Here is a 20,004-nt window from a genome sequence, read left to right on the forward strand (position 1 = left end):
TTTACCAGATCATCTCCAAGCTGCTGATTGGATGATTAAAATCAGGAAATAGTAAGGACTTGTATGCAAATGCATGGAGTACAAACAAGAAACATCAATTTCCAGCCTCTTGGTCTGTTATGCTATTATGTCATTTGAGTAAGATTAAAAAGTCTCTTAATCCTGATGAGATTAGTGATGAGTCAGCCAATCCATGTTTATGGAATTTTAATGGAGAAAAATTTTGACTTCGTGATGGTGCACCAAAGCCTATACTGCCATAAGATCTACAGAGGATTCAGCTTTTCACATATCTATTCTGTATATTTAAATATATATTAAAATCAATAAATATGAGATTTATAACAATTCAGTTACCTGCTAAAGGAAGTCTTTCTATATTCCCCTTCTCTGAAAAAGATTACATCAAATATTTCCTTTTCAAAAGATGAAGGGAAGAAAGGAAATTCCAATTGTCCTTTCAAGAGTCAAAAGAGAGCCTGAAAAAACAGACAGGTTATGCTACCTTCTGTTTTGCAAGGCATCCTTTGACTAACACTGAAGGTACTGGGTCCCATCTGCCACCAGTCTTTGTCCTACCGCAGCCAGCAAGTTTCAAAACTTATAAATTTATAAAATTAAAAAAAACTGCTACTCAGAGAAGTTTTCTACTTTGTATAACTTACTTCTCCAAGTTGTTGACATTTCTCATCAGAAATCCAGCAAGATACTAAAACATTAATTCATTTAAAGAATTTTACTTCAAGCCTAATCCCAAGGCTCATGGCAAAGAAGCACACTAAGTCCCAAAACAGAGAGAGTATGGTGGCCTGATACCTCCACAACTTGCTGAAAGAAAATCTTGAAGTCTGATTTTGCACTAATATTCAGATAAACAGAAGCACACCATAAAATTAAGCACACTCTAAAAATAAGAATGATGCACACCTTTCACCAACAGAGCTACTTGCCTACCACTCACTCCATAATTATGCCTCTTTGGAGGCTTCTTGTGGTTCAGCTCTAAACATTGTCCCATCTATACATACTCAAGCGCAGCTTTTCTCTTTTTAAAAAATGCATTTTTTAAGATACCTGGCATACAAAGGAAGAGAGAATAAGCATTCCATAAAGATACCTTTCTTTCTAGATTATCTTAGTGCTACCCACAGTAAGTGCACTTCACACTAAATGCTTTTGTTTCCAGAAACAATTATTCACCAAGCAATCACAGTCAAAATCAAAGCACAAACCATCAACTTTGTTATCCTCTTCTGTATTTTCTGTAAAGACAATCACTAATATTCCTGTTCTAGTGGCTAGAAAAGCTCAGAGGCAAACATTAACAGATATCAGAGGATGAACCTCTGATCTCAAAGTACTCCAGAGCATTCTTCCAGTACTGAAATGTAGGAGATGCCAGATCACCTCTATTCCTACTGCAAATATGGCCACACCTGCAGTTGCCAGCACAGTGTATGACAAAACAGAGGAGCCAACTGCACCCCCAAAGCCACTTTTGTACTTGGACTGCCAGACCACCCCTGCCATGGAATGCAGCACTGTCAGCTGAAGGCATCTCTGACTTTCCTGAAGATATTCAGGACTAATGAAAGACCGTTCTTAAAAAAAAAAAATAAAATGGGGGAAAAAAGCTTGCAACAGGAGCAAATTAGGTTGTAAATTTTACTAGCAAGAAAACCAACTTCTCACTCACCTTCATCCCTACTGGATCACCTCTTCACAGAATGCACAGAAACCCATCCTTCCAATAAACAGGAGCAATGCCTATTATGCATCTATTATCTAAAGATAATACTGAATCATCTAGTGAACTATTTTCAGTTTTGTGAACTAATGTCCTGCCACATAGCTTGTGCTCTACTAACTTGGGCCACCAAACCAAACTAAAGCAGTATGCCTATTAACAGACAGTCCTTGCAATTCAGTTCACAGTGCTTTTGTCTCACTCTTTCAATTGCTTCCACATTAAGTAGGCCTTCTACTTTAGAAAGCCAAAATATTGATGTCAATAAAGAAGACTAAGTACTTGCAAACAGTGTAATACTATCAATAAAGAGAACAGAGAATTTTTATTTCATCCTTTTACTCTCAATATCCTCTCAAGTAAACACCAACAAAAGCCAACTATTCACTATGTTAAGATAACTCTAGTTTGCTCTAAGTAGCCTGAAGCCAACACAGCTTCTTGCATTTATTTGCACTTACATTAAGCAGCATTAAAAATGCTATAGAGTTCATTTACCTTTTTTTCTTTCTAGAGGCAAGAATGCTAAATAGCTGTAGTGGGAAAAAAATAAAAACATTTAACAATATCTTCTTGGAGTGACAAAATGAGGCAAAGAAATGCATTCTTCATACCCTGTGGCAGTACGGTACAGAAATGCCTTGTAAAATGAAAGGCCACACATGCACTAATCCAAAAGCAAACTGCCTCACTTACCTATTCTTGCCTAACAAAGCCCTACAGCCTAACCTCTGGTGACTGGCTAAAGTCTAACAGACATTAAAGATTCAGAGGTAACACACTGAATCTCTGTGCTTGTAACTTAGAGAGACTAAGCACAGCCTTTTTGTTAAAAAAAAAAAAAAAAAAAAAAAAAAAAAAGCCAAGCCACCACCACCAACAAGCACCTCAAAGGAACCCACAGCAGGCCAGCGTAGAGATTGCTCTGTTCTGGCAACTGCAGATAAGCAGTCTGATCAAGACTTGGGGGAAACTGGCTTCAGCTACCACAGGGAGATCTAGAACAGCTCTACCAAACCAGATTTGCATCAGATGAAAATCCTGTACTGCACATCTTCTGGCATCATTCAACTTCAGTTTATGCACTGTAACTTGTCTGAAACCTGTAAGCCCTCTGAATTATTTACACAGCAGCTCTGCTCCAAACACCCAGGACATTAGCAGGTACCCTCAGTACTGACCAAGAGGCAGCATGCAAAATGCACCACTAGCAATGCTAGTATTGCAATATTCACTGTTCAGACTTGGTTAATGAACTGGGCTGCAGATAATGAACTGAATTTGTCAGAGGCAGCTTAGACAAGCCATTTCCTTGCTAGGCAGCACCTCACAACAGCTATGACATGTATGGACAGAGCTGCTCCTACCCTTAATGGGGTAAGGTGAGTGATGAGTAGAGCTGCTAAACTTCCTTCAGCCAATAGCAATCAGATCACAAGGACAATCCCACTGCTTTATTAAAATGCAAGACCACTGGGAAAACAATTTTTTCAGGAAGTCGGCTTTGTTCTCATGTCTGCACATGTTTACAGGTATTGTGGCAGAGCTCAGCAGAAGGAAAACATACATTAGGAAAGCCCTGTTTCTTCAAAGCACCCTCTCTTATTACGCAGGCACAAGGATGAATATTTTGCCTTGATCAGGTATGGGTTGATAACAGTATCGGGGCATATTTTAACACTTAAGAACAAAACATGGCAGACTGCAGCTCTACTACCAACCCAATCAATGCTGGCCCCTCTACAGTTTGTGACAGATCCTACTGCAAAAGCCCAACAAATCCAACACCATGTCTTCATCTCACCACAAACAACTTCTTTCACTGGGAAGAGCTCAGCCAGCAGCAAGCCAGCCATGTCTCAGGGAGCACCATTTCTTCACTAGTGCTGCTGACAGCTTAGACATCCTGATGCTGATCTAAGGCATTGTGAGAGAGTGGCCCTGCAAAGTGGAGCCAACTTTGAAACTGTGGGGCTCCCTCAGAACCCTTGAGGACAACTCCCAGCTCACCCTTAATAAATCCCCCAAAAGTCTCATCTTTTAAATCCAAATTTGTCTAAAAACAGCAGCATAACATCCCCAAATCCAGAAGTCCATACTCTAGAGGATCTTAGCAGAACACCAGTTTTCAGGAAGACATTTAAATACATGACCATATGGTCATACCCTGAGCATACCTACATGCCATACAAGACAGCTGAAACCACCTTTACAAGAAGGCATTTGATTACAAAGTAGGGAACCAGGGTTTAAACAAACTCCCTTAAACCTCTGGGTCTCAAATCCATATATCCATTTTATTGCATGGGAGGAACAAAGACTGATCCAGAAGTAATTTTTATCATCAAGGACCAACTGATGGATACAGTCACGCATAAAGTTCACTCCCAGCATTTCTTCGAACTCCTTCTCTCTGCTTTATAGCAACGAGACACATGGTGCAGAAGACAACAGGGAAGGATCACCTGGAGGAGGAAGTGACTAGGCTACCATAGAAGCAGGCCTAATCTTACCTCATCCTGACTCCCTTAGATGAAGGTCCTGCTACTCAGCACAAGCATACACATCCAAGTACTCACCTTAGACACGCAGACACACCTTTGAATTGGCATGGAGCAGATCCCATCTGCATTGCTGAGGGCTTGCACAAGCCACCAAAATTAGCCTACCTAAGAGAGTACCCCAGCATTATACTAAAAGTTCTAAGGATTGAGTGCTAATCTAAGAGCAGCACATTTTTAATCAACTACATCCTTACTACTCTGCTATTTTTGCCATTCTCCAAATGTGTTTAACACAGAACAAAGCAGATATGAAAAAGATAATGTGGGTAAACTCAATTATAGTCCATTCTCTTCACTGAGGCAACTTTTTAAAAATAAAAATCATATCAAGTTGTTGATGAAGTACTTAGAAAATATGACTGCAAGGTACTGTTACAGAACCTATCATGTACCAAGCCATGCAAGCTCACATGGGTTATGTGGCTTATTGTATTCATTAAAGGTTCACTACAACCGTTAGTGGGACTGTTAATGGAAGCATTCAAGAGAGGAAATTGGCAACCAATTCATTCTCTCTAATTGTAAAATACTTTCATATGTCTCATGCAGCATCTAAATGCCCTGCAGAAAACAGCATAGTAACTGCATAATGTAATAAGGATAAAATAGACTAATTTTATTAGTTATTTATCTTTGAGTAATTTGTCTAATTTAATATCTACTAGCTACACTGAAGTCTGACATAATGCAGGAACAAAATTAATACTGTCTTGTTAAACAGAAAGAAAATTTTAGCCCTCCTCCTTCAGAACAAGGACTGTTCAGCCATCCCACATGATGAAGGGAACACTTCATAACCATACAGAAGACTGCACTGAATCCCAGAAATATGAGCATAACGCACACAAACTCATCACACTGCTTCCATGAGAGCAACAAGAAATGGCATCCCCAGTGCAGAGTGGACATCATGAAGTTGCCTGTTACCAGCAGAAAGTCACTATAAACTGAGGGTAACTATTTCCAGAGCTCTTGGAATAACAGATACATGGCAGAGGGACTCTGCTGTCCTCTATCACCATCACCGTACAAGGCATGCAGAGAGGCAGCACATTCCTCAGAGTCATTTTCTAGCTCTAAGAGACATTTTCTTCTGTTTAAGGCACCTTCAAACAGAAGGAAATATGCTCGTGAGAATTAGCAGCCCTCCCAGAATGCTGCTCCCTGGCAACTTCCAGAGGACTTGGAATACCAGACAGAAACTACCACCTGTCCAACAGAAGAGCTGCAGCAAAGGCAGTGGAAGAATGGATACCTGCATTTCAGGTTTTTTATATTTGGACATAGAAGGGTAGTTGCTGCACTCCCAGCCTTTACCACCAAATGAAGAATCTAGTGCAGAACCTCTTATACTGATTACAACTGATCCGTATCACCAAGGGCTACCAAAGCCAGAACACAGCTAATTATGTTTAGGGCAGCTTAACAAAGATATATCTGCACTAACAGAACAGAACAGACTTGTGAACTTAATGAACATCTTCCATGTAGGACAAGTTTATTTTCAGAGTAATAGATGTATAAACAGACCTACAAAACATAAAATTCAACAGCAGTTCTATGTTTAACCAAGGACAAGAAAAAAAACTGCCATCACACGCCTCTGCCTGTCCCTGTCAGGAAGACAGCACTACTGACAGATAAGAAAGGCTTACAGGTTTGCAGTATCAGTCAGTCTTATCTCTGCTGTGCAGCCTTAGCCAAAACACCAGACCAAAGATGAGAATAAAGCTGATCGAACTAAAACTTTGTATTGTCCCTTCCTTTTTCCTTTGAAGCACATTATATGAAAAATATAATTACCAGTTATTTTAATGCTACAGCCACCTGCTACTATTATGCCAAAGTCCTATACTATAAGCATAGCTGGAGATGTTTTCCCCAATAAAGTATTTTTATTTTAAAAATCCCAGCCTTCTTGTGCGGGTTGTTCTTCCTGGAACAGCTATGTTGTCTGCAGCAACTGTACTGGATCAGTTTTAAAAATATTCTCTCCTTTCACCCATTACCCCCAAATAGAGATAATAGCCTCAGTGGCTCAATCTCTAGAAGATATATTATGATGCTTTGACAGATTTTTCTGGTAATCCCATAGATCAGACCCTGAACTGCTGCACACTGGTGACAGTGAATTTGATCTAGGCAGAGTTAGGCTGACTTGACCTGCTGAGCCTGTAACCTTACAGGTCTCCTGCTAGGGTCCACACAAAGCTTATAACTGCCAAAACAATAAATGTTTGCTTTCCATTGGATCAGGATTCAGCTTGACCTATTGCATCATTTCTGAGATTTTAAGTACATTTGTACTGTATCCATCTATCACTTTTGAGACATTCCAATACCTGCCTGCAATAGGCAGAGTTTTATTGCAATTGCTTCTAGAATGAGCAAAGGCAAGAATCACAGACCTTTTCAATATTTAATTATCTAGTATTGCATAGGCTGCTGCAAATTTAGAGGAAATTATGTTTATGACTCATGTGCTGGTACTGGAGGAGTTTTTCATTAAAAAGTAGCCCTAGGGAGGAGAAAAAAAAAGAAAAAAAAAAGCCTAAACCAACCAACCACTGCTGAAAGCTGAATATCACCACCTGGCTGACTCATTTCCAGTGACAGTGCATCCACTGAGGCACAGCAAACAGTGGTGTTTCATTCCTAGGAAAGGCTTATCAGCCAGACTTCAGATGATGAATCCAAGAGGTGCTACACTCTTCAGGACAGAATTTCAGACAGTCCTACCCTACAGCCATTCCTAGATTTTATACCCATTGTTTAGTAAGTCTTTTTGTAAGTCTTTTTGTGAAAGAGGAGACACCTTTTGAAAGAGAAATAGTCATTCTCACCCCTAATAAAAGTTTCATATCCACTCCCTTTTTTCAAAAAAAAAAAAAAAAAAAAAAAGAAGAAAGCAAATACTTAGTTCTCTGAAATAACTACTGGGGACAAATTTCATAAAGCAGGTTTTTTTTGGAAGATTACAAGCCTTATTTCTCTTCACTCTACAGACTATTACAGAAATTATTTAGTAATGTATGAGCAGAAGTCCCAAACTAATAAGCATTAATTCCACGTTTAGAGGTCATTGGAATATTACTGAAACACTATTTCCACACAGCTGTTCTATTTTGCCATGAATAGCAGAAGTACTCAGTGGAGAGAAATCCCTCCCATTCAGTTACTGTCCTAATACTGGGCTCCTCATCAAAACAACAGTTCCTTGCCAGTAATGAGCCCTACATCCCAAGAAATTTGAAGGAGTCTCTTGCATTAAGCAAGTATACCTTTCATCTGTAACATAACTACTACTATCCAGCTGTTGACAGCCATCACTGTAGTGCTCATGTCACACAGGAACACAGAATTACAGGAAAGAATTATGAATTCGTGTCTCCTCTCAGGGTTTAGGTTTTGACTATACTTTTACCAAGCAATATCTAATCAGAAATAAAGGAACAAAGTCATTACAATAAAAGCAGACATAGGTCTTGCTTACTAGTAGACCATTACCTTAGCTCTGAGTAAACCTTCCTATCAAGAAAACAGGTCTTCAGCTTTTCCATGTAGAAAATTGAAAAAAAGATAGTCAGTATCTACCTCAGAGCATTAGAGTTGAACACACCAAAAATAAATTTTTTCAACAAGCACAACCTTCCCTCTTTTGAAACCAACTTTCCTGACTAGAATTCAAAGCTACAAGAAAGGACAAATTTCTTAAATACTATAGTCTACCTTACCAACATCTCTACAGACACAATCTTCTACTACTTTTCTCCCTTTTAAAGTCTTCCTATCTGTGTGCATTAGCTTCTCTCCCCCACCAATTATGCATCCGGGGCTCATTAGTGTGAACAGAGCTGTAATAATTGTCATCAGGTAGAATGTGTTACCTAGCTAAGCCTTTTTTCTGGGGAGGAGTTAAAGCACCACTTATTGACTTGCTACTCTATTACCCCACCTCAGTGAGAGTGTCTAGTGTTATTTTTACTGTTTCTTTTTATAAGTGTTGGTATTAGTACAGCTGCCTTTTACAGCTTTTTTTTTTTTTTTGAGTTTATTTGTAATACCACCCATGTTAAAGCCTGTACAAACAATCAGAAAAAGTTATTGTCATTTTTTTCTGCCATTTTAAAGTTTAGGTCTTCTTAATTAACTTATTATTTGAGTTGTCTTTTATAGTGCTTCTTGCTGTAAATCGATTTTTCCATTATAGGTGCATATAATAGGAAAACTCCTTAAATATCTCTTCACATCTTTTGGTGCATGAGGTAATTCTAAAGCATCTATTTCTGCTTTGACCTTAGTTTTATCTACTTGCCTTTCTTCTGTTAATCCAATTCTATTTTTGGCTATAGCCTCAGTCACAGCATAGTCTTCTAGTTGAAGCACTGCCAATCTTCTTAATGTAGAACTTCCCTTCCCCCTTCTTCAGGTTGTTAATCACTCTTCTCAAATTTTACTCTACAAAAATTGGATATATCAATTTTCTTATTAGAATTGTTTATGCCAATACAGAATCATTGTTAATAAACAACTTAGACAATAAAAAATAATGCAAAAAACCTACAGATATATAGTTTATAAAATTACCTTGTAAAAATAAACCTTTCCAAGAAGAAGGGGATTAAATAAAAAGTCATGTTCTGTTTATTTTGTCCAGGTGAACTTAGTTTCATGAGGTCTGACACCCCCAAAGCCAGATGGCAACTGTAAAAAAAAGAAGTAAATCTAATGGCTGTAAACTTACCTGACTAAAGAAATATTTTTGTATATGACCCTCTGTTTCTGAGCACCATACAAACACTGTGTAGCTGCCTGTGATATTCATCTTGCCCTCTGAAGTAGATAACTAAAATTATTCCCTTGCTCTGGAGCTACTGATGACAAAATACTTGAAACTGCAGTGAAACAGCTTTAGCTCCTCACAAAGACAGGAGCTACCACATCACTGCTACTTTTCTCTACCTCAGTAAGTTTTGTGGCTTCTGCTTAGGATACTAACATTTTATTACTGAATGCTAGTTTGTGTACTAGTTCTGATGGAAATAAAAAAATATGGTTGTTTGCAGTTGCTGAGTCCCAAATTAATGACAATGTACTCTCCAACAGTACCATCTGCCCTGACAAGATGTGAACTGGTACGCAGAAATATAAATGTTTTCATCTCATCAGAGGGCAAAACTGTTCTGATTTGATTTGAAGGCTGTAAAAGAATGATGCAGAAATTCAGCAAGATGCTTGTGTCTGTAAAATGCTGGGTGTCTTAAGAAGGGACTTTAATTTTAAAAAAAGGGAGGAGGTTTCTGGTAGGAAGAAGATCTAAGATTAACTCTTGTCCTTGGTTGTCAGGATTCCTCTATATAGAAGATGACACTGATAAGAGAGTTTAATGTCTCTGTAAACAACAGCGTTCCTAGCAGGAATGGTAAGTACACATACCCTGGGAATCTGGCCGTCTAATGAACCAAAAAGTACCAAAAGGAATGCTAAATTATTTAAATCCCCTGCTATTTAGCACTAACACAAATTGCATTGTCTCAACCAGATCATATCAGGTTTATTATTACAGCTATTTTATTCCCGTTTTTTCTCTCTTTGGGGTTTTGGCAGAAAGCCCTCAAAGAAAATGGTTTAGGTAATTATCTGCCAGGCCAAAACTTCAACAAAACCATCCAGTGTTGAAGACTGCAGAATCTTCTTCTTTGCAGCCCAGTCTTTCTTGATGGTGAAAGTTTAGGACTGCTGAAGTCTCTCAGCAGTCTGGGTTGGGAACACTTACTGCCATGCCATCCCTTGCATCTCACTTGAATTCCTACCAGAAACAACATGGCTAAGAACACTTGAGGGAGATAGTATGGAGTCAGGGGTGGAAATGGCCAGAGATTTAAAGCAGGTGCATCTACTGTGACACAAACCAGACTTCTTGTTTTCAGTGGAGATCCTGCAACTAAAGAGGCATTCTTGGATCTACCGTGGGATTTTGGATTTTGAATTTTGCACATGTCCCACTCTGCCACAAGAGAGGGAATGGTAATGGGGTGATACTGTGCGTGGAAGATACTGTCTTCACAGTCCCAACTAAGAGACCCATGACAGAAGGGCTACCTGGAAGGCACTAGGGAAAGTTTCATCTGTGTTAACTGGGCAACTTTAGTGACAGTAAACATTGCAACTCACAGCAGGAAGCTCACCTTCTCCAGAAAATGTATCTTTAATTCTTCCTATTATGGGGGCTCAGCACTATACAAAAAGACCTGAAAAAATATGTCGTGGTTTAACCCCAGCTGGAAAGTAAGTACCATGCAGCTGCTCACTGCTCCATCCCAACTGAAACCCAATGTCCAACTCCAATTTCTCAAGATGGAATGGATCCAAAATAACCCTAAAGTAATGACTGATACTTGCACTTTCCCAAAGTGTCTTAATTTGGGACCCAGATGCCCCAATTTTTTTTTTTTCTATAAGAGGTGAACTCTTTCTCCTCAGATATTTCAGATCTTTCTAGCCACTCCTTTCTCTTTCTGAAGACTGATCACCCCACTTTGTTACCCTAATGATGACTAGTAGGGTTTAAAAACTTTTCAAAGACAAGATAAGCAAATTTCAGATTTGTAAATAAAATTACTTCGATAAAAAGCAGAGAGTATTAACTACTTTTTTTTTTTTTTTTGGGGGGGGGAGGGATTGAGGGAAAACTTCAGCAAGAATCAGGATTTAAGTTAAGGACTAATAGTGAATGTTGCCCCCTCTTCAGGCAGCACAGGATTAGGATAAATTTGGTGGGGGCAGGGCTAGCCCTCTCTCCTCCTGTCTGTCTGCTAGGCTTTTATTGAAGCTCCTTTTTTCCCTTATGACCAGTCAGGTAAATGGCACAAGAATGGCTTCCAGATGCAGACTTGTCTTAGTGAAACTCTGGGAAGAAGATCAGACTGTTAATCTGTAAAGCAGAAGTGGTGCTCTCCCCAGCCTGGGCAGCACCTGCACACCTTAATTCCCCCGTCTCTCTGTCCCTCTTCAGAACAAGGCACCAGGATTGATGTCAATGTATTTCAGTTCAGTAGCCATAGGACCACTGAAGCAGTAACTATGCTGAGCCTTCCCAGTGATGCAGAAATGTTGACTAAATGTCATCTGGATTTCAGATTCAAGCTTCCAGGTTAAATCCTGATTCCCAGCTGCATAACTGATATGCTGAATGCAGATGAAACCTCTGTATCTGTTTCAGAGTTATGATGGCTGATGTTGACTTTGCACAGACCCTTTCAGCATCTTTTGTCTCCCATTTACAAATAAACAGCATCTGTTAAATAAGGTGACGCATGCTTAGAGTATTTGAAGGCACAAAAGAGTCTGGGATACTTGTTTCATGTATCCTTTTTATAAGCATTGGGTTGAATGTCCCCAGATCTCAGAGAATCTTAGAATGCCTTTACTGTGTTTTGTGTAAATAGGCAGAACAGTGCTGGGCTGACAAGAGGTAACACCTGAGCCCTCCTTCTGTTCAAAGTAGAAAAATTTATTGGGGTGATGTTATTATATGGAGATAAAGACTTTGCTTTCACTCTTTCTAACTGCTCATTTAATAAAATCAAATGAATGGGTTTTGTCATCTGTGTTCAAGAAATCAGGAATTAAAAATCAAGATCTCACAGTCAGTTTTAAACAACATGTCAGACTGCCTTCTCTCCTTTATAGAACCTATACACTAATTAAATTTGTGTTAATCCTGATTTCCAGCACTCTAAAAGAAGGTAGATTCATCAAACCAAACCCTTAGCTAAAAGGGTTACAGACCTTTTGGTCAAACAGACATATTTTGTTACAGACCTTATGGTCAAACAGACATATTTTGTTGGATCCATTATGAACTGATAAAACATGGCTCTTCCACTTCAGTCAAGTGGAAGACAAGTTCTCATTTACCTTCTTTTTGCACTAACACCTCAAGCAAGAGTTTTCAAACTGTTAATTTGAATTAGAATTAACAAAAATACCCTATGTAAGGGGGGGATGCCAGGAGAAATATATTTAAAATACACAGTAAGTCATGTGATTCTCCATCACAACATGAGAGTATTGAGACTAATTTACTGACACTTCAAGTTCATGTTCATTTAAACTGGTTTTAGTGCTCACCACAAGGGCAACGACACCTGTAGCTGTCAGGAAAACCTCCTGTGAATGTCAGGTACTACATGGATGGGATATTGTAACTATAGGAATTGTGTCACTACTGTGAGGAGTCCAAATAGGTGGTTGGACTGGGTCTCTCATTAAAATCATAACCATGTCAACTTTGCCTTATCACACCTTGGCTTGAAATACAAAGCTCTGCATCTTCTGTTTTCAGGTCTTTTTGCTCCATTGTATCTTCCAGTAATTTTACTGTCATGTAACTACCACTCAGGCAGCAGTCTGAGAGCCAGGAACTTCAAAACAGGTAGGCATATATCCACTCCTGGGGTTGGAAAGAAACTGTCCAGGAACTTTTGTAGTGGGCAGGATTCATTATGAAAAGTTGGCAATAATGCTAATCAAAAATCTGAGAGCTTTCCTAACAAATACTGGAATAGCTGAAAATAATATATTTTCAATATTGACAGTTAATTTTTTGCACTAAAAATAAACCTCCAAGCTTTGTAAAATCTGGGGTTTTTTTCTCAATCTTCAACTGTGTCAGTGGTCTTTCCCAAATTATCCTTTGAGCGCACCAGTTGAGAATCAGTTATCTAAAGCTCTCAGATGCCATGTCTTACATACCTGCAACTGCTCCAAAAGGCTTAAGCAGCTTAGCTGGAAAAGATAAGAGACTGAAAGGAAAATATTTGTGGCAAGCCACACTTAAGAGCTGTCCCAGAAGCAGAAAGATGTTGCTGCAGAGATACTCAACTGTCTTTTCAAAATCTAATAAATTGCTCTGCTCTACCAGGTGTATGTGCAATAAAGACTTTGGGATTAACTATCCCTTAAAAGAACATGTTGGCAATCGGTCTCCACAGATACTGCCTGTAACAGATATTCTAGTATTTGTACTACTACAGACATAATTAAAATGTGCCACAATACAACATGGTACAGGAAAAACAAGTCTGCAACACTTCCCTGTTGCAGTAGAAAAGCTAACATAGGTGGCTCAGGATATTGCCTCACAAGTAGCGAATCAGCTCTGTCAGATTCAAAGATTATTTAAAGTCCATACTTGAAGCTCAAACAAGACTAGCCAAAGGAAAATGAACCAGCCAAGAGTGCTGCCCTGTAGCAAGTCTACAGAGCATCACTTGACAACCTTCCAGAAGAGCAGAAACAGATGACCTGGTTGTTCAAAGGGCCCTCAGCAAGGCTTCACTACAATAAAAATGCCTTGTGAATTGCTAATTGGAGAGGGATCAGTTTTAGATGCTGACATCAGTTTTCAAGTGATCATCCAAAATACCATCTAGGGTCAATGGGAGCTATCGGCTTGAAACTTCTTGTAGACAGAAGGAGGGTTAATGGTAAGAAAAAAAAGAGAGTGCTTTAGAGCAACATCACTTACGAAGCCATAGATTTCCAGGTTAAAAAAAAAAACCCTGCAGAGTTGGCAGAGATCAAGACTGCACTCAAACCTTGTGGCAATGGAGATGCAATACTAAATGACTATTCCTTCTATGCCCAGTGAGTTCCATACAGGAAATACACCCAGCAGTTCCATCGTCTTGGTGATATTCTAGGACCCTGAACAGACAAGCAGATTTCCTTGCAGTCATTTCACTGTTAGATATTTTAATCCTTCATGGAACTAGAGTGGCATTTCTGCCAAATCACACTGGTAGGGCAGTGCTTTTAGGTCTGCCCAGAAAAGGAGAAAACTGACTCACCCAGCACAGGGAAGTATACTAAAAGCAGATACTGCTGGAAAACTTAAATCTGAAACAAGAGTCCTGTGGAGAGAGTGGCACAGAGAAGGAATAAAACAGTTTCTATAAATAGGCAGTACATGTGTCTGTTTCAATGGAGTTATGAATACTCAAGTAGCACAAGAGAGTTCATATATTGGCTATACAGCGAGTGGAATTTTTAACTTTTATTAAATACATTCAGTTAATTTGATCCTAGAAACAGAAGGGTAGTTAAATCTCTTATGTCTTCAATTAACTCCTAAATAACCGTATTCCTTATCATCTGAGTGCTTTGATCTTTAATGGATTTATTAATAAACTCACCTCCCCCATCACAGTAGGGAAAAAAATGTTTCTTCTGCCACTCTACTTAGGATCTTGGTTATTTATGAAGTTGCTCCACAGTAACTGTGCATAAATCACCTTTTTCTAATTCAGTGTCATAAGCAGAGGTGTTTTAACTTCCCTCCTCTTCTAATGCAAACCAACTCTCACAGCCAAACAAGTTTTAAGCAAAGGCAGCAGAAGTTCAGGTCGGCCTCCAGTTAGCCCTGTAGCTGTCACCACCTCACTTTACAGTCGTGCAAGATCCCACACAGCTTGAGAAGGCTCCCCTTTGTGCTACTACAGAAACATAGTAACATCAAGCACGGGGTTTATTGTGATGAGCACTTTGTCAAAAGGCATAATTGTCACTGGTGTTTATAATTGTCACTGGTGTTTACATAAATAGGATGGGGCCTTTGATGTGATAGAATAAGCTGCACATTATACTACACTGCATGCCAGTTAAACATGGATGAAAAGAAATGGGAGGTCTGTAACACACCAAATTACCACCACGCAGTTTGAGTGCGTGCATGAACAAACACGGACTGAAGTAGTCTGTCTATTCAGTACTAACTTCTGCCACTAAACTGGTACAAGTTCAGTCTTCACCTGGAGAAGTTTCCCATCACAGAGCAGGATTTCTGTGTGCCAACGGTATGGTTGCAATCGTCCTGCTCAGTGTTTCAGTGACTCTTGGAGATGGTAATGGGCAGTTAAAGCACTTGCTGAGGAAGCACCCCCCCTGCTCAGATCCCACTGTCACTACTCCTGCCAGGTACATTTCTCTCAGCAGAATAGGGCTTTTATTCTTACTTAAACAGTTTTAATAATAGTATTTAAAGAATTTGTTAGCTCAGCACTTTGCTGACCCCTTCATAGTGGTTGTTTGCTTAAAAATGCATTCAAGGCAACTGCTGATCCTCCTGCAAAATAGGATGTAGGTATCCTATGAGAAGAGGTAATGAGAGTAAGCTTCAAGGTTAAAGCTTTGTAGCCTTCACCATGCCTCTTACACCACCTGAACCAGCCTCCACAAAAACAAATCACCCCTCATGTGAAGCAGCAACAGCTATATGTAAATCATGCAGAGCTAATGACATATTTCACCTATTGCCCTGTGCATTTTATATGTATCTAACCTGTAAATGACTACAGATAAAATCAAAGAATCATTGCAGTTGGAGAAGACCTCTGAGATCATCAGGTCCACCCTTTGACTGAATACCACCATGCCTCCTAAACCTTACAGCAAAGAGCCATGTCTGCTCATTTTTTAACACTTCCATGCATGGTGACCCAATCACTTCCCTGAGGAGCCTGTTCCAATTCTTTAACCATCTTTGTTCAAGGATAAAAGCCTTGAGCAAAGTACAAATGTCTGTGTAGAGTTTTAACTGCTCTGTATGATGCTTCCCAACAGTTGCAATCATGGTAATTATATCACAGCACAAAAATAGCACAAATAAATTCTTGCATAGACATTTCTCTGAAAAATGGGAGAGAGAGATCCTTTACATGGAAAGGACTAAGACTCTAAAATCAAAAACACAGCATAAACTATGAGCAAGTATTTCACAGGAAAAGTAGATGGAAAATGTATAAAAGGTATTTCATGGTATTATTTCATACCATGAAATGATGTTTATATTTCAGCTCCTCATGTCCTGAGAGAAGATTCTGTTACTACCTTTACACTAAAAATACTTTTCTTGCTGATGTATATCACTGAGCAATTGAAAAAGACCACAATAAATATTATAGAGATCAGTTGTACCTTTAATCCATTATAAAGCTGAAATTCGATTTTTTTCTCTAAAAATAAAAATGCCATTGTAATCCAATGTCTTATTGACAGTTTCTTATTTTTAGTGATTTTAAAGAGGCAGGAAGGAGAAGAACAAGTTAGTCTTTGATGTCTGTGGTTACAACAGTAAGGAGCTAGAGACTTTGAGAATAATTTAAATCTAATCAATTTAGCTCAGTTGGTACAACATTACAGCAATAAAAGGTTTACTTGTACAAGGAAAAAAATCGATTAATGAGCAAATGCATAAAAAAGAAGCGCAGTGATCATCTGAGTGGCAGAAGGTGACTTCCCATCTCTAAATTCTCCTTTTCACGTCATCTGCTTTTCTGTCAAGTGCTTTATATGGGTGTTAAGCAGGTTTAAAACTATCAAATATACCAGTTACACTTTATACTGTATTAGCACATGTGGAAGTCACACTACCGAGTGCAGGAGGGTTGAAAATCTGAGATGAAAAGATGTTGTCAGACCATCACAGAGGCAGTGGTCTTCTTAACTAAAGAGGAATGTCTATAAGCTACTGAAATGCTTTACATGGTGTGAAAATAAATCTCAGTGACCCAAACTAAAACCTAATACTTTAGATTACCAAAACTCCCTCAAAAGTAAACAAGACTAGCAAATAAACTAAAAGACTTCAGGGCAGGAAAGATCTTTTCTTCTAAAAAGGAAAGGAGGGACAACATTTTGATACATGGATGCCAAAAAAACCTGCAATGGACAGAGGCAGTTACCTGACCCTAACTAAGGACGACAAAAGGGTGATCGGTTCCCCCTCCACACCATTCAGCTCAAAAGGGTCTTAAGATTTTGCAGCGCCACCACACAGCCACATCTGAACTGTCAGTGGACAGTGGCTCAGTCTCCAAACGTATGCTCTTACAGTTGGGTTCACACAGCCCAGAGCTCCTCATGTGAACCTGTTTGGCCTCCACAGACGGCAGGTCTGCAGGTCAAGCCACAACATGTTGTGAAAAACAGAGCTACTGCCTTTCTGTGTCTGGTCCCTGCTGGCATTCAGATCATGCAGGCTGGTAGTGAGCCACATCAGCACTGATCCCGGTGACCAGATAACCATCTAATGGCTATTGCTGACACAAGCAAGGCAGTGGGAATGCACAGGAATGGAGAAGGCAGGACTTTCTGGGTGGCAGAGAGATTGGTTCTGGTTGTCTTAAGTCACCAGAGCTGGCTCGGGTGTACTAAACCAACTACACCAACTTAACAATAAATATTACTCTTGTTACTCTTGAAAATATTCTAGATAGGAAATACATTGTTCGTGAGCTAGAAATTGATCTTAATGCTAACCAGCAACCCCCATCTTTCTTCAAAGTATCATCTAATTTGTATTCTCCTTATGTGAAATGTAGGGAACATGTAAAAGTCTGAGGCTGTGTATAGATAAATCCCAGCTAGAAGATCTGGGTGCCCCAACCACCCAGGGCACCGAGGCACAACTTAACCACCTAGATCCATGAGAATGACTGTGGATTGTGGATGACCAAGAACCAGAGATATTCAAGAACCCTCTGGACACAATCCCATACAATGTGCTCTAGGATGACCCTCCCTGAGCAGGGAAGTTGGACCCTCTGTGATCCCTTCCAACCTATTATGTGTGATTCTGACATTGACAAAAGCTGAAGCTTAAACTCCTTATGTATGCTATGCTGAAGCTAAACATTCTCCAAGCATCCGGTATCTGAAAGGAGCCTAGGTTTGGATTCCAAAGCTCAAGTCACAAAAAGATCTGCCAAACTGCAGCTCTGTGAAAGGAGCCTCCCTATCACAGGACAGGGTTTCAGATTGGACTGCAGAAGTGGACACAACCCCAAACACTGGAAAGTGGAATCTGCTTAACTGCAACTGTTTCATCTGAATGGCTTAGGCTGAAGATAAGTAGAGCTGGTAATATGCTAAATCCTACCCTGAAACCTTACCATTTCCTCTGAGCAGGCATTACACGCCTCTTTGCTCAGCATCCCACTTCAGCCACTATGCAGAAGTCCCTAAAGTTCTGTCCTTGCTACCAAGCAGTGAGACCAAACAGGAAAATGTTACTAGAGTGACCTGGTTGCGCAGCTAGCTCTAGCCTGGCTCCATGAGCTGAACAGCCATGAGTGGCTAAAGGACATCTTCAAATACAGCATCATCCAAAAGCAATCCAGCAAACGCTCTCCAAGGTGCTCTGAGATTTAACCCAAAGCAGATCTGATCAGGAAATGTGCACATTTCTCATTGAAACAAAAAGTGCTGAAGCAGCATTATACTACAGTTTTACTCACCACTGAAACTGTACTAGGCACCTAAATAATTTGCACAGGAACAGGTATCTCTAAGTCACCAGCAATGTCACTGATGCTTCATCTATGCACAAGCAGAACATACCAAAGTCTGAATGCACCTTGGTCCTACAGAAGTCAGTCTTTTGCGAGCAGAATTCTACCTTCAAAGCCTTCAATTTCTGTCTACTTCTTTTTATTAACTAGTTGGAAAACAGTTTCTGTTGGTAAACAGTTTAAATGAACCTCTTAAGAAACCCTGTAATTCACCTCTCCGCAGGCTCACTGCAGTGCCTGATGCTCTCCCCACTCCTGGTCACGGGACAGAGGCCCCTGACCGGCGTGCTGGGGTGGGGGGACCCCTGTCTCCCCTTCACCGGCGGTACTGCTCTCTGACCAGAAGAAATTTTCCTGTCAAAAGCTATGAGAGCCAAGAGGACGAGGGGTTGTTCACGCCGCGGGCTGAGGGTGCCGGGGGGCCCGAGGGTCGCGGTGGGACGGACGGGAGGTGCGGCAGCGCCGCTGGGGCGCGGGGAGCAGCACCGGGCCGGGGTCTGCCGGCGGGGGCGCGGTGCCCTTGGCGCCAGGCCCCGGCCCCGCGGCCCCTCCTCGCCCAAGGGAGCCCCCGAGGGCGGGGGCGGCACTGCGGGATCCCCGAGCGCCGCGGCCGGCGGGGCGGCAGGGCCGGGCGGCCGCGCCATGGAGGCGCCGCTGCCATCCTTTCCCTTCCTTTCCGCCGCGCCTTCCTTCCTCCCTCCGCCGCGGCGCCTCCTCCCCGCGCCGCTCCCGCCCGCCTCGCCTCGCCCTTTCCTCACCGGCCGAGGAGTGGATCTTGGAGGATTTCCGCCGCAGGGACATCTTCAGCGCGGTGTCCAGGCCGGCCCTGTTCGGCATGGTGCGGCCGGCCGGGGCGCGCTGGCCATGGGCCCCCCCGCACGCAGACGCCGCGCTGCGGCCGCCGGCACCGCCGCGCCCGGGCTGCGGGGGCGGGCGAGGCGCTCAGCCCCGGCCGGGCCCCGAGGTGCCCTCCCGGGGAGCCGCTCACGGCTCCGTGCGCCCGCCGTGAGCCATCGCGTAACGTGCCGCGAAGTCAGGGCCTGGGTTTGGTGGGGTTTTTGAGGTGTCTGTCTGGAGCTAGCATTTTACTAGACATTTTGGGCGCATAAAGCATCCCAAGAAAGCTCCCGCTGGGATCAGGATCCCGAACCGGGCTTCTTTGTTCCGGTTACAAGGACATCTTTCATCACTGTGGCATGCTGCCAGCCTCATCACAAAGGATACCATTCCTTCTCAAAATGTCCGGTAATTCAAGGATAATAAAAGAAATAGAGGAAAGATTAATCAATGTAGCACTTACAAACGTGCAAAACATTTGCAACTGTGAGAATTTACCTAC

General features: G+C 41.1%; 1 protein-coding gene across 1 annotated transcript in view; it reads right to left on the minus strand.

The window, feature by feature from the left end:
* ATP8A2 (ATPase phospholipid transporting 8A2) overlaps window positions 1–19,706 on the minus strand; it is a 313,238-nt gene extending 293,532 nt beyond the window's left edge. Inside the window, exon 1 of the mRNA XM_038147367.1 lies at window positions 19,424–19,706. Within this exon, the coding sequence (XP_038003295.1) occupies window positions 19,424–19,502 (79 nt within the window). The 5' untranslated portion in view covers window positions 19,503–19,706. The remainder of the gene's footprint in view (window positions 1–19,423) is intronic.
* Between the last annotated feature and the right edge of the window lie 298 nt (window positions 19,707–20,004).

This window comes from Motacilla alba, chromosome 1, assembly GCF_015832195.1.
Source record: "Motacilla alba alba isolate MOTALB_02 chromosome 1, Motacilla_alba_V1.0_pri, whole genome shotgun sequence".
NCBI classification, from domain to species: Eukaryota; Metazoa; Chordata; class Aves; order Passeriformes; family Motacillidae; genus Motacilla; species Motacilla alba.